At 38.7% G+C, this 15942-nt stretch overlaps 1 protein-coding gene and 1 long non-coding RNA gene across 24 annotated transcripts in view; both read left to right on the top strand.

The window, feature by feature from the left end:
- Nucleotides 1–1630: 1630 nt before the first annotated feature.
- Nucleotides 1631–6369, top strand: LOC148814289 (uncharacterized). Its single transcript, XR_016086129.1, has 3 exons — nucleotides 1631–1657; nucleotides 2272–2305; nucleotides 6245–6369. It is a non-coding gene; the product is annotated as an uncharacterized LOC148814289 (long non-coding RNA).
- Nucleotides 6370–14796: 8427 nt separating this feature from the next.
- Nucleotides 14797–15942, top strand: part of msi2b (musashi RNA-binding protein 2b) — a 231443-nt gene continuing 230297 nt past the window's right edge. For all 23 annotated transcript variants that reach the window (XM_088907278.1, XM_088907276.1, XM_088907268.1 and 20 more), the window contains exons 1-3: nucleotides 14797–14996; nucleotides 15292–15332; nucleotides 15618–15699. In XM_088907278.1, the coding sequence (XP_088763404.1) occupies nucleotides 14935–14996; nucleotides 15292–15332; nucleotides 15618–15699 (185 nt within the window). In that variant the 5' untranslated portion in view covers nucleotides 14797–14934. The remainder of the gene's footprint in view (nucleotides 14997–15291; nucleotides 15333–15617; nucleotides 15700–15942) is intronic.

The following is a 15942-nucleotide window of genomic DNA, read 5'->3' as shown; positions in this document are numbered from 1 at the left end:
GTAGATCCGCTAGAATAGCTCTAGTCCTGCCTCGCTGGGATAGTTCCTTCTCTCCCATGCCTAATACCCGCTCTGCTCCAGGTATTTATGTGAAGGGTTACGACAACGTTTAGATGACAGACTACCGACGGCAAAATGCTGCATTCTGTAACGGGAGCCGAGCTCCAGCTCGTCTCCTCTCTCCGCCCTGCGTCTCCTCTGAGTTGTGAAGAGGACCGGGGGGGGGAGATGTCGGCAATTGCACCGCAATGGAAATGCGGATCAGGTGCCCCCCTGGTTAAAGATTCATGAATTACAAAGCGGGGCTTCTCTCCTGACCCCGACCGGCTGCGAACTTTTCTTCTTTCATTACGTGAGAAGCGGCGCTCTCTTTGACAGGTTAAATACTGCTCCGTGTATTAATGAGCCGGGGTCCCGGCGCTGGGCGAGCAGGCCGTCTGCGGTCCCAGCCCTGCCGGCTCCCGGTTTAGATCACAGATAAGGGAGCACCATGTCTTTGCGTCGCCCGCCCGGGGGAATTAAAACATATATATATAACGTTTCAACTTGAAAGTCTGTGGGGTGGCGCCGTGAGTTGAATCAAAGAGTGTGTGTCACCATATTTAGAGAAAGCCAAGCTGTGCTCTTCCCCCTGTGGGCAAGCTGCCCGCTTTAAAGATGCCTAAACGTACAGGAAATCGGAGGCAAAGCAAGTGAATACAAAGTTAAAGCAGAACCAGGCGAGATGTCAGCTCTCAGAGACACTGCAAGCAAAGGCGTAATTCTGAACGGAACGGAACTGAGCCCCACAGCTATCGCTTAGAACAGAGGTCCCCAGTCCTGTTCCTGGAAGAGGAGCGTTTCTGCCGGTTTTCTCTGTTTCTTTAAAGTGCCCGAAGAGCTGGAGAAAGATGTTAGACTGGTCCCATTAAGACAATAACGAACTTCTTTAGGTCGTTAAGAGCCCAGCTGGACTGAAAGCTTGTAGATTCACTGACCCGCCGGACCAGGGTTGGGGGACATTTGTCTCGCAACAGCTGCTGAAACTAATCAAAGATAGTCATTACAAACGCGTGACACTAGATGGGGCTTGATGTCCAGCTTCTCAATGCCCGGATTCGAGTAACCACGAAATCGGTACTCGACATTATAAAAGCAAAACAACAATGAAAGCAAACTGATATATTCATGAAAAAATAACCACCTTGATCAATTTCGGCATTCTATGCGCCTGTTGAATTTGCCAATGCATAATGTATCGGCAGAGGAGTGTGAGTCATCTGCAGCTACGCAAAGAATTAAGGGTGAGCGAGTTTATTCTGCGCGAATCTCCGACCGTCATTCAACAATTAATCATATAATGAATAAGCAAGATGAGTATCTGAAATCCCTTGTTCGTAGAATTAAATTGTAACATCTGAAACGGGGCACTCTGTAGCTATTAGGTACTGTTGCAAAAAAACAAAAACCACCAACTCGGACGGCTGAAGACTCGGGGTAACTTCCAAAACGAGCACCATTCCTCCAGAAGGAGACTGCTGTCGGTGTGTGTGCTCAGAGTTCTCCTCGGATAGACTTTGAACACCTTCCAAAGGCATACTTTCGTACTTTCATGGGAGAAGCCGAAGACAAATTTCCACAGTAGTGGACGATAAAGTATCTCTTAGGAAAAGTCAAGGTAAACTTGCAAGACATTTAAGGCTGCGGTCCCTCTTTCCCCCCCCCCCCCCCATAAAACCTACAGTTATTCCAGAAAATTCCGAGGTTTGCAATGCATACCGTGCATTGAGTTTGCTTTTAGTTTCCCACGAGTTTATCCCGCTGTGTTCTGGACAGTCCGGGGTCGCGTGGCCAGTGTGGAGCTTACCTGTAACTATGGCAACAAAGTAACGGCCGTTGCTGGTGTGTCCACTACACAGATTTATGCGTTGCAAAAAAAAAAAAAGAACAATTAAACTGAAATCCCACAAAACCAAAACTTTTAAAAGTTTTGCATAAATACACACAAGTAGCCGATGTTGGTAAAGAAGACGTACAGTACGGACGCCCAAAAGGTAAAGCGTAAAAACGTTTCAAGGGATGAACGCATTGTGTAACGCAGTAACAAGTCTTTATAGGTTTTTCATGTACAGAAAATTTCCTAAGTGAATTTTAAATATATGTTAAACGGTGTCGCTGTATCCAGCTCTGTCTTTGTTAAACACTACTCTCATTAGTTCTTTTTTTAACGAATAATTTCTCACCAACTCTAGCGAAATTGACCTTCAATAAACCGTTAATTTGCTCCCATAGCTTCCTGGTGAATGACGTCGTACGACGGAGAAAGGTCAGTGGTTTATGTTTTTAGAACCGTTTAATATAAAAATACAATTATTACGCTATTAAAATGACAATATAATAAACAATATTTAAACATTAAAATGTAACTTACAGGGTATATGGGTCGTGCATAGGCTATGTCATGGAAGTCTATATCACTGTATACGATGCAACATTCAGCGAGCCACATTTCAAGAATGAAATTAAGAACATTTAATGTTTGAAATAATTCCAGCACAAGACAGGGTCTTTAGATTCACGTCAGTCTCCTCGGACATGTCAGCTGTCATCACATTTAAGTGTAAAATTTTAAGTGTAAAATGTAAATGATTTACTGGGGTGAGCAAGACTAGAGCTACTGTAGCTGTTCAAATTGGCACACGTCCGAGGTGGCCATGAGGTCAGCAGCTAGCTCAGTTGGGGCTCAATAGCCAGAATTTTTCAAATGCAAATTACTTTTTTAAGGTTCTTATTCAATTAATTGAAATTAGCGTAGTTCTAAAGGTACTGTCAGGAGCAGATGGCTCCACTTCTGGGCAGCAACAGAGGCTTCTAGATTTCCTTGTAACTAAGTTCTGTTGCTTAACTGCAGTCCCGGACTGCTTTGTTTTTTATATTTTTTTTTATAAATGTTATGTGATTCCTAAGGACCTGGTATGTAATCCTATCCATCCGTTTTCTAACTGTTTCATCTAGTTCAGGGTCTCAGGGTCGCAGGGTCGCCAGAGCCTATCCTGGCAAGCAACAAGCACAAGGTGGGGTACACCCTGGATGGGACACTAGTCCGTCACAGGGCAGACACACAAACTCAGGCACACACAGTCACACTAGGGCCAGTTTTTTTTTCAGAAGGCAAAATTACCTACCAGTATGTCTTTGGACTGTGGGACAAAACCTCTGCACCTGGAATAAGCTCACGCAAACACAGGGAGAACATACAAACTCCACACGGAGTGCACCCCAGGTCCAGAATGAAACATAGGGCCCCAGCACTACAAGGTAGTAATGCTAACCACTGCACCACTGTACCTTCTGAGATAAACCATTGGCATAACATAGTAGATTTCTGAACTGGACTTGTCCAGTTGTAGAGACCCCTTAATATGATGCTTAGAGTAAAGCACCTTTTGCCCTCTAGAGAGAAAGGCAGATGGAGAGAGAAATGCAAGAAGTTCCCCTTCTCCCAGCTGATAAGCGAAAATGGGCCTTAACTGCGTGCAGCCGCCGGTCTTTGATGAAGGTTCATTAGAATGAAATCTTAACAGCATCTTTTGTTTTGCCTGCCTTGATGTGCGCCTTGTGTTTAAACTGGATGTTTTCATTTTCTGTGCACACCAATACGCTCATCGCACTAAAGCATTAGCAACAGTCGTTCTTCGGTACGTACACATCACACGACAGCTGACGCAAAACTTCAAGGGCTCCTTGGGGAAGGCTTGTAATGCAGTATGCTTTTATTTTTATTTTTGATAAGACCAAAGTAAATACACAGTTTTTTCCTTTCCGTCAAATTGATTTTTTTTATCCTAAGGAAGATACAAAAACGGGTGTTTTGTAGGCCTTATACATTGAAGAAGAGGAGAGCAATACTATAGGTATCCTATTTTGCATACTGTGCTGGAGTTATTGTATATAAGAAGGGAGAATTTTAGGAGAAGATATCATTGCTCCTAACATGTCTAGTGAAAAGCTCTATAAAGGCAGTGACAAGAGCATTCTTCTTTCCAAACAAGAGAAGTCTCACTGAAGTAGTGCATTGCAAATATGGGGCACACCTTCTAAACCTCAGAAATCTTCATAGATTTCTTAATATGGTGCACCTGGATTTTTTTTCTTGCAAAGCCCCAGCAAGCTCGAGCACTGAATTAAAAAAAAAAGTTTTTGAAGTCTGACATGTCTGCATCCACTTTATGGAGATGTCAGTCATTTTATTAATGCCTTACCAAGGATCACAAAATGGTAGGACTGCTTTTTTCGCCTCTTTGATTGCCCTGTATTGCTGCTTTGTCAGTAATGCCTGGTTTTTGAAATAGGTGTAGGGAATTTAGTGTCACATTGCGAATATTGTCAGACATTCTCAAGACAGCTGCCTGGCAGGTTCAGTAATAAGCCTAGTAGCCATCAAGGAGCCTTCATGTCAGTGACTAACCTTCCCTTAGTCAGCAATGCAAGGTCATAGAATGGACCACTGGGAGCCTGGAAGAACAATCAGACAGAAGCAGAAGAGCAACTAGAATAAACAATCAAGATCTTAACCTAGAGAAGCCAAAAAAACAACTGATCAATGATGCATGCTTTACCCTGCTCCTTCCTATTCTTAACCCTCCTGCACTCTCTGTCTGGTTAATGCCTTTACAGCCCTTCTCAAGCTATTTGTGATAATGTTGTGCAATGTAATCTCCTGTTAGTCTTATTAGCCTGTTTTTGGCAGCATAAAGCTCATGTTCTCTGAGATTTCGGAGAGCTAAATTTGACTACTGTAATAGTTTTGCATTAGTATTCCTGGAAAGTGTGTATGATAATATTTGATAGACCATCAAGTGCAGTCTTTTCTGTTGTGCTCTCCACCTTTACTTTACCTGAAACGGTGATGGTAGTAATGTTATGGACCTTTTGTTTCTGTGTTGCCTTGTTTTTTTCTCTCGGGGTTAATGTAGACAGTTGTTCTTGTAAATTATTGTAAATAATTCCTTATTTTACTTAACTTCTCCTTAATGTTCTTTCTCAGCATGACATTTCCACAAACATGTGAACAGAATGTGAATAGTGCATGTCACTGATGCAAGTACAATGCAACACCCCTACCCCCCAGGGTTTTCCTCTTGATTTCAGGAGGAGGAAATATATTGCCCATGAGAAAGCAGTTTGTAAGAAAATAATCAAATAATATCAAATCATTTGGGCATCCTGACAAGTAAATACAGGTATTTAATATCATACTGATAGGCATAGATGAACCCATGTCCCGTGGTATTCATTTTCTTACCTGCATTGAACTTTGCAATAAAAAAGGGCACACAGCTCAAACATGTGAATTAGGGCATTCTTAATTTTTATCTCTGGTTACTGAATGTGAAAGAGACAAATGGAACATCACAGTCTGTATATGGGACACCAGCCAGAACTGTGAAGTTAGTGCTGCTGGTGTTCCACGTCTTCCCTCTGGTGGATGAAACATGGTTCAAATCAAAAAAGTGTTGTCATTATTGTAAGAGAACTCACAGTAAGCCTAGTTTCCAAAAGTTACATTTTACTATAGTGTGTCCATGGGCAGCAGCGCGGTGCAGTGGTTAGCATTCCTGCCTCACAGTGCTGGGGTCCTGGGTTCAATTCCATACCTGGGGTGCTATCTGCATGGACTTTGTATGTCCCCCTTGTGCTTGGGTGGGTTTCCTCTCACAATTCAGAAACATTAAAAGGTTAATTGGCTCCTGGGAAAAGTGGCCCTAGGTGTGAATATGTGCATGTCTGTGTTTGTCTGTGTGTCTGCCCTGCAATGGACAGGCACCCTGCTTTGTGCCCATTATGTGCAGGGATAGGCTCCAACTCCCCTACAAAGAAGAAGCAATTAGAAAATGGATGGATGGCTATTGTGTCATGAATGAATGACTATGAAAAAAAACTGATCTAATCTTACCACCACCACCATACCCAGCCATGGACCTAGGCTCTGGCTTAGCCCTGCAATGTGCAATCTGTCCTGATCTTCAGCATTAGGGATATGATGTTATTCTGGGGACTTTGCCATGACGGCGGTCTGTATCTGAGTCGTGGGCTGAGTGATTGGGACTGTCTATGCGAGATTGATGAAGTGTCATCAAGAAGACAGGTTAAACTTGTAAAAACAATGAAAAACTTTGAAGGGTGCCAGCAGGAGTTGGACATGTAAGTTTTTCTTTGTAGCGGAATACTAAAAATGTGTTTTTCTGTTTTCCTAATATGAAAGACCTGTGAACCATACAACTGTTGAAGGAGAAAGGGAAATGCTGTTGCGTTACTGAAATTGGAAATGAAATTGAGATAAATTCTGGAGTTTTGTGGAGTTGAAATCGATATTGTTTTTAAAAGTAAAATGAGTTACCTCCTGAGTACTGCAAATAAAGGCTTCACAGTGAACCTCTGTATTCTCTCTCCTATAAGAGGTTTTTAGATGAGTGACCAGGGACTAGAGAGACTGAGATATCTCTCTATTCTTCAATGAGGCATTGTGTATTTCTTTATATATTGTGTGTCATATAATGTATGATTTTTTTGTATTGATTCTGTTATGGCAGATTCTTAATCAAGGGATCCTAGCAAAAATAACTTCTGAAATAACTCGGGTGTGTTAATCACCACCGACCAAAGTAAAACAATAATACTTTGAAAAATAATTCCCTTGTGAGTGCAATGTCATAATGCAAAAAAGTATTAATATATTGAGTTGTGCATATAGTGTCTTCCACTTGCAGCGAATAAAACATGGTACATGAGAGAAATCTAAACACCTTTTCCTAATTAATTGATTAATTAGGACAGGCTTTGCCACTTTAATGGTTATAAACAATTATCATGAAAAGACAAAGCCTTTAGATTCTCTGAGAATGTATGGCTCATAGATAGAACTTTGTATAAGTCATAGTTGCTTGATGAAAGTAGAAATTTTGTGACACTCTAGAAAGGAAAACAAAATTTGATAGGGAATGTTAAATTTCTCGTTTTCTTTTTTATTAGCAGTAAAAAGAAATGTTTAAACCACTTTATAGCAGATGAAGTGTATTTCTGATTTCTAAAGATTTGCCAGCAGAATGTATGTAGCTACAGATTGGCATATAACTGATAGACCAGGGAGATTTAATTTCAGGGGGTGTAAAAATGCATTGTATTGCAGCTGCCAAGATTGGCACAGATAATGTATTCCAGGGCATTCACTAGCCTTTTTTCAATCTAGCTCCTCTCAGTGAAGGCTAGTGTGACAGCTGCAGGAAAGAGGAATGTCCCTAGCTATCCTGTCACCCTTCTTTTCTCCTCAGCTCTCACACTCTCATTGCTTCCTCTTTTAAATCCCTGATTGATTTCCACAGTTCAACAGCCTCTCACGTTTGCATCCTGCCTCTGCTCTTTTCTGATCTCCCAGTGTGATTATGGGTATTTGTGCCTGGGCGGTTGTAAGTTAGCTCGTACACTGGAGTTCGGGAGCACTTGGTAAACTGGGCGACCACTCCATTTTTCCCTCTGTTTTGTGAAGGCTGTGCCATGGTCAGCTCAGTCTTGGAGTTTTGGTTATTGAGGATGTTTTTACTCGTTTTGTGATTTGCTATATTCTTGTTGTTTTAGAAAAATGTCAGGTGGGTGTAACTGTCTATTTTAAAGTCTGAATTGAAAATTCCTAAATAGTAACACTGTGAAGTGAAGAATAAAATTAATTAGCAGTGATTATGTTTGTATAATTATTTATTTGAAACCGGGCTATTTTTAACAACAGAGAGAGTGGAGCACACATCAGAAATGCACTTATATACAGGGGATAGTCTCATTCATTTACCTAAGTGAATGGACCTCATATTGATCTGTGCACGGCATTTAACAGATGTAGGACATTAAAAATTAAACCTTTCCTTTAAATACTTTATCCGTTCATTAATCAAACGCAGATGCCATTGTGACTACAGGCGTCATTTGAAAATACATCTCTGTCACACGATAATATTGCTGCTGAATTTCCTTCTTTTTTAAAGAGGTGCCTATTTACATGTTAAAGACTTAAGAACCTGCAACAAAAAGAGACTATACTTTCTTACAGCACTTAATCTAGGCAAATAAACGTCATTGTTATTAATGGATGTATTTAGATGCCATTAATATGCTGCTGCAGAGCAGTGTTTCATATCTTTTCTGGGAAGGAAACCATGGCTTTTAGAGTACAAGAGTTGCATCTCTCTCATGTTATTTTGAAGGCTTAATAGCATTTCTGACACACTCACTTAACACTGATAGCTGAGCAGATTAAAGGAAATGCACAAACATTCCATAAACTGTGGATTTGAATGTTTTCATTTAAATAAACAGAACAGCTGTCAAAATTATGATGATATATCTGTTGCAATGTTGGTTCGCTTTGTGAAGTTGTTTCATGCTTAACCCAGCAGTAATATCACATTGAGTGTATATGTATTTATGAATCAGAATCTCATGTCATATTCAAGTTAATACACATGTTTAAATATGGAGTCCTCTAGGGTTACTTTCTTGCTGTTCTCATCCTTTTCACTCTGAAGTACAGTCAGTGACTGGTGAGTTAACACTTATTAGGGAAACATATAAATAAATGTAAACAGGTGATACCCAGGGAGAGACTGAGCGAAGGTTAGCTTTGACTTTCTCACATAATCAAATGGTCCTTATTTTGATTAGGTTAGTATTGTAAAAGTTTATTGTAGCAACCAAACTAAAGTGTGCAAATGAAATGTCAACAAATTGCCCACAAACCACATTGACTTTTCTCCCGAAAAGCAAACATTAAAAAGATTCCAATTGATTTTGATGACAAGGTGAACACTGCAGTCTGTTAATGAAGGTGTGTTTTGTGTCACGTAAGAAGGCAGCTGTGATTCTGTGTGAGGTGGGTGGATTGAGGTTGATTGTGGCACTGGCAAAATGACCCATAATGATGTGAGGAAGACCATGGCAGCATTGAAGGCTTTCAAGTGGAAAGACAGGCTTTGGTTATGCTTCATTTAATCAAATAAATATTTTTATACCTGGATTACCATTGTCACTGTAGTATTTTAACGCCTGCTAAGATTTTGGTTAGTTTTCTTAGACATATTCAGCTGAAATAATCTGTAATGGATTAGTAGATGTGTGGACTGTATTTTTCAGAAAGCTTTTCTGTCTTTTTTGCATACTGTATATATGGAAATGCATATATGTTGTTAAATTTGTATTCAGGTTGAGAATAATAAATACTGTAAACTGTATATATTTTGTGTTGTTTGGATAAAATAATTTAAATTATAACAGAGATGGAACATCAGGTTGGTCTGATAAAAATCCTTATTAGAAATTGAGTAATACAGATGATTTTATATGTGTAATCACGATAATGTTCATAGGCTCAATTTTCAAATAGAAATGCACTGACGTTTGATCAGGTAAACAGCACTCATATATATTCACATAAAATACAGACATTACTGACGCTGTGTGCAGTGAAAAAATAATATGTATTTGTTCTCTTTGGAAGGCAATGCACATCACTGCTTTTAACGTGCTTTTCAATTTTGCATTTGTTAGATTTGGGTCCAAACTTGCTATACTTGACCCTGCATTCTGCAATTGGGTCAACAGGCTTGAAAGTACCCTTGACCAAGGAAACCATGCTTTTCATTAAGAGTTATTTGGAGGCCTGTGAATGCAGCTTGATTCGCTACATTTTAAGTCTGTGCCTTTGGGTAATGCAAACAATCCGGCCTGCTAACGAGGAAGATCATTAAAATGAAGCTAATATATTGCCAATCGTCTTTATAAAGTGTAGAGCAATTTGTTTTGGAATCCCAAAACTCTCCTTTTGCTAATAAGAGAAGGGGAATGTATTTCTGTGCTGAGCTTTAAAACTCTGGGGCTTTTCAAAAGGAGAAGTGGGATTAGGAAGGCAGTAAAGAAAGCTGGTGGTAAAAGTGACTTAGGCGGGAGAAGAAGATGTTAACTTTTCTGAGTAATTGTGCCCTATAGGTGCACTCACGCAGGGGTTCTGTTTACCAACAAAGAGACAGCTTCTGAAAGGCTAGTCAACAAGGTGAGACAGCAGCATCCACATGTCAGTCAGTCAAGGAGATTTAAGTCAGGTCTGTTTAGTCTTTGACTTGACACAGCCCTGCGTTCGCTGAGTTTAACTGCGATCCGAAGATTCCCTTCAGAAGCCAGGAGGAAAAAAAAACGAGTGACGAGTCAGCTTTGGGCCATGGAGCTCTCCTCCTCAGACTGAGGGCTAGGAAATAAACAGCAATCACTGTAGCATGACTTAGAATCCACAGAGCATCCAGCTTTAATTGAGCTCTCACTTACTTTAAATTTAATGGAAAACCAGGCTTGCTTTTTCCAGTTACTGAGTAATGAACATGAATATTTAGGGCTTGTAATAGGATATTTTTTTTCTTCCTTTTTTTAGTGATTGAGCTTTATGTTCCTCTATAAAATGTAATTAATTATTACATTGCTCAACATTTAGTAAATAACAGTAAGGGAATATGAAAAACCTTGAGCTATTTTGAGTAAGCAATGGACACTATTTTGTATAACATAAGCTGTCCAAAATGCTTCTCTTTTATGAAGCACTACACACTGGAAAGAGTTTAAGTAAACCCTTATGAGACATGCTGTATGATTAACACTATAATATACTATGGTAAAACGCTTTAGATGTGTTATTAGTCAGAGTAACAGTTTAATTATGACCATTATTATTTCACTAACTAATGAATTAGCAAAATTCAACGTGCACGTACACAAGAGAAAAAAATCTGTTAAACAAACTCAAGATAAGCATTATGAGTAACTTCATTGAAATGAAAAAAACTGTAGATCAGAATGGTTAAATATCATGGGAATAGCAAAAAGCTATTAGCTCCTGGCAATGTGCTTCTTCACAATTAATATGCATACTTAAAAACAGATCTTTAATCACGTATGTTTGCATGATCATGCAATTCCGGGGAGTATATTCAATATACATATTCAATTGAAAATAATTCTATTAAAAATAAATTATATATATAGTTGTAGACAAAAGAGCATTTGAAAAGACAATTACTCTTGAAATGTATATAGGATATATAACATACATTTCATATAACTATACATACCTTTAGATTCTTTTTAGTTTCCAGTCTGTTTTTTTTAAACGCCAGTTATTTTTGTTATACCCACATGATTTTGGAATCACCAGTTGTGTGATTTGTATATCTCAGCTTGCTGCTACAGTCCCTGTGACAGAATCAAAAGGAAGCACATTCAGTGCTGCCTGGAGTAGAGGCACGTCCCTCACAAGGTTGTTGTGTTGGTGGGAGCTCAGAGAGCCCTGTATGATGAATCCCACCCTAACCCTCAGCAGTGCTCGGCCACTTAGGGAATCCCGGCCAGAGACGGCTAGTGACCTGACCCAGGATACTTAGATCATAGAGCTCAGCCTGGGCTCAAATAAGCCCCTTCACTGGGTGAAACACTTGGGACGTCCCCAGTCTATTTCTACAAATATTTTAAAATTGGGTTCTAGCATCTTTCCAAAGATATGGTGGTTCATTTATTTTGTGGCTTTAGTTTATTCTTTGCAATAGCAGTCTTCAGGTTAGTTCATACAGTACCACTTTAATGATATTGAAGAGTGGAGATTGAGGTGGCCTATCTATAGCTGTAATTTTCCTTTTTTTGCAGTTATTCCTTTGTAGACTTCACAGAAATCTTAGGGTCATTATGCCACTAGAATACAAATGTCTGTCTGATTTTGATGTCCCTTTTTGCACTGGGTAATGTATAGTATGAGAGTGCACAGTTTCTTGATATTTTACTGCACTTGTTGATCCTTCTGCAATACAAGGGTCAGTAGTATTTAAGGAAGCAAAACAAGCCCATATTACTACATAGCCCCCACCAAGAGGCATTTTGATGTACTTGATGGAAAGCTTAATTTGTTTTTCTTTAGTGCAATGTATTCAGTAGGATTAAAGGTTTGTTTCCTAACATTGTCCTATGTTTGTCAAAACAGCCTTTTCACTATACCAAGCTGATTTCCTATATTTTTGGTAGTTGTATGTTTATTATCCAAGTATTTGTTTCAAAATATTAAGTTGTTTAAATTAATGTAATATAATTGTTATTTATTATTACTTAATAGCTTTTATTTTAAGAGGTCAAAATCATAGAATTGCTGAGAAATCACTTTCTCTGTTTTAAACTGCAAAAACATACAAACATTAAAAAGTACAAGAATTGAGATACATGAAAGAAAAGTGTGTGAGAAAGGAAAATACGATAAAACAAGAAATAAAGACAAATTGTTTGGTAACCCCGCGATCCTGAATCGGAAGAAGAGGTTGAAAATGGATGGATGGGATAACCATATGTTATCCTTAAAATAATTTATTTATGTGACCTTATAATTTGTAATTACATCAGAAAAAAACAAACAATACAATGTGATAAAAGCCTACGCATCTGAAAACAAACCTCAGGGCTTCGACACATATCTCCAAATCATATCATATCATATATATTGTATTTATAATTCAGGGTCATTAAATAATGCAAAGGGATATGAATTATATTAATATGCATTTGTGACACAATTCCATATCTAAATGCTGTTTTCCATTCTCTTTTAGCTGGGGGATAAAGAACACAAATTTTGAGAAAAGTAACCTCCCAATCTAAATAAATTCAACATGTTTAGAAATGTCAATACATTCCTCTTCTTACATACTGGTAGTTTTGGTTCATGTAGATTTTGAACTTCACAGCAATTTGCATTACAAATGGGTCCCTATGCTAAAGCATAGACATATGTAAATCGAAGCAAGAAATAATTATATAGTAACTTGTTGCTTGTAGGTTTGGTCTATTTATAATAAGTAAGGTGCCATTATACTGACTGTAGGTGGCTACTGAAAATATGGGGTGGTAGAAAGCATATGATTATTTAGCCTTTTAAATGTTAAGAACAACTCTGAATAAAAGGTATGCTATTCAATTTAGTTTTCTCTTGAATTATCTGCATTCTTTATAAATAGTGAGAGGCCTTAATGGCTTTATGGGTTTCAGTTTGATTCTTCAGTTTTCTGTAAAAGCCTTCCAGACATAATTTTGAAAACTTTTCAGAAAAGACAGGACATTAGCATGGAACCGGATAAGTGGAGATGCTTGCGCAATGAGTTTGATTAAACAGAAAAAAATAAAGCTGAAATGAAATTAGAAATTAAAACGTGTTTAGTTGCTTCACTCCTGAAGGGCTGCTGTTTCCCGGTTGTGGAATGGTAATGGAGTGTCGTCCTGTGCCCTTATGTGAAACAGAGGAACCATAATGTAACGTTTCATTGAGTGAGGCGGATTAATCACATGTGGGATATAACATGAGGACAAACGTGAAGCCCGACCTGTGTGACGTTGTAGTGTAGGGTTCCTCATACATGCAAATGTTTTTGCCATATGAACAATGATGTGTATTGCTTTACTGCTTGTATTTAAATGCATATGGTTGAATCTTAATTTAGTTTAAGTAGTTTCATTTGAATATTTCTCCATCGTTTCCATAAAAGTAATTTGAGCAGGACTGTAAACAAAAACCTGAACAGAATGGGAAAAAAACAGCAGCTTTTTGTGTTTCCTATTCATTACAGTTTCGATAGCAAACCATAAATTAGCATCTGTGCCAGGATAGGCAACTCCATTCCTCAGAAGTCACTGTCTTGCAGCTTTTTACAGGTTATAGTTACAGATTTTACAGGCACTTTTGAATGATTACCTCACTAACACCTAAAAACACAGGTGTTATCACCTCTTATCCAAATAACTTGTTCAATTAAGGAAAGATCAGAGGCAAAATGAAAACCAGAGAATGCCCTAACTGGAGTTATCTATCTGATCTAAAAATAGCATCAAGAATCAAGCAAAAGGATCTGAATAAGAATAGCAAAAAGTTGTCAAGTTTTTGGTACAGTCTCTTACTAACCAAACCATTTTGACTGCACCTGCCAGTTAGTTCTTTGTACATATTCCCTATTGGTAAAAAATACATATTACAATTTATGAAATTTCTTAATCCAAAATCAGTTGTACAAAAATGCAAACACTGTCAAGGAATGACCTTGAAATAAAGCTTTTTGTTTATACTATAATATTGATGGTTGCAAGTTTATATTTGTTGCTAATGACATGATTATATATTAAAGAGCTAAAAACATTAGGGTTTAGCATCTGTGTTACTAAATTGTAGCTTTGAATAAAATATAGCTTTTATATAATGTAATGCCTTTTCATGGTACATCATTCCAAAGCACTGCACAATAAATATTGCAACTGAGACATATGAAAAAATCCATTCATTTAACTGTTAAAAGCATCTAAAACTAATGCACGCTAAAGTTATTACACTTATTAAAGATTTATTTTAGATGATGTAACTTTCATAATTTTACCTCAATGTGTTATAAAAAAACAGTGCTGTTTCGTGTCATTAATTGAATAGGAATATATTACCAAAGAAGTTACAGAAAGTAAAAAAAAATAAAATTTTTGGGAACGCAGATTCCTTCTTAAACACTAAACGGTCCGTGATATCGGAAGAAAGGCGTTTCTTGCAGTGCATGCTGCTGGCCCAGCATTGAATTAACAGCACCGTTATGGCCGTTAGAGGGCGTGGTTACAACCCCGTAGGGGAGGTTTTCAAGCAATGACGTCAAAGGGATTGGTTACATGACGAGTTCCAGCTCCGCCCCATGTGGGTCAAGGGAGTGAGGGGGGGTGGGGGGAGGGAGCCAGGCTGAGCTGATCCCACGTGTGACGATTGCATTCCCGGCTCAGTAATATTCTCTTAGCGGGGCTTCGCTTAGCTTTTGCTGTGTCTGTGTGTGTGTTTGTTAGTTACTGGCTATAGTTGGGTTAGCTATGGAGGGAGACGGGAGCCAAGCCACCTCTGGAAGCCCAAATGATTCGCAGCACGACCCGGGGTAAGCAAGGAAATAATAATCGCACTTTTATTTTTTGATTGAAAATGTAAAATCTTCACTTGTTTTAATTAATGCATAAGCATTATTATCTTCCGGAAACAGTTAGTTACACCTTTGTTTGATTATATTCAGCACACGGGGCCTCCCCCCTTTTTTGAAGATAGCTCGCTAGGCTAGCAGTAACAGAGCTCTCTCGCTGCTCTGCCTTCGTTTAGCTCGCTTTTTGTAAGTAGTTACACGTCAAAATGGCCGATCTGACATCTGGACTCACTTCTGCTATGTTTTCTCCTTACAGTAAAATGTTTATCGGCGGCCTCAGCTGGCAGACCTCACCAGGTGAGCGATTTATTTCTGGTCCCATTTTCGGCTTTGTTTTTGAGTTGTATTTTGTAGCCGATCGAGTCCGCCTGAGCCAGTTCTGCGATGTGGTGTGTGTGTGTGTACTGTATGTGGGATAATGTTGTGTACCTCTGTGCGCGCAAGGTTATTTTGATTTCCAGTCATTTAAAGTCCTCTATTCGACCCCTGTGTGCATCGCGGGTTATTTTAAATAATTGGAACCACGCTCGTCTGCCAAAACCTATATAATAACCAAATATCTCCATCCTTTCTTGTTTACAGATAGCCTTAGAGACTATTTTAGCAAATTCGGGGAAATCAGAGAATGTATGGTGATGAGAGATCCCACTACAAAACGCTCCAGGTAAAGAAGATGTTCTGCTACACTTTTCATTTTTGTATTTATAGTTGCGACTTAAAATGTTTATTGCTTTAATAAGGTAACATTGCTGACATTATCGCTCCGTTTCTCGCTTTTTCAAGCAGTTCAATTTGTGCTTTGCAGGGATGTTGTGATTTGACATTGACTTGGGACTTTTTACAATAGAATGCTTACCAAAGCAATCTGCTGTTTTCCCTCCCTTTAACTCTTTTAAGCACGAAACGT

The sequence above is a fragment of the Atractosteus spatula genome, chromosome 27 (genome assembly GCF_055471065.1).
Source record: "Atractosteus spatula isolate fAtrSpa1 chromosome 27, fAtrSpa1.hap1, whole genome shotgun sequence".
NCBI classification, from domain to species: Eukaryota; Metazoa; Chordata; class Actinopteri; order Semionotiformes; family Lepisosteidae; genus Atractosteus; species Atractosteus spatula.
The sequence above is the reverse complement of the archived record's forward strand: the minus strand, read 5'-3'. Positions and strand labels throughout refer to the sequence as shown.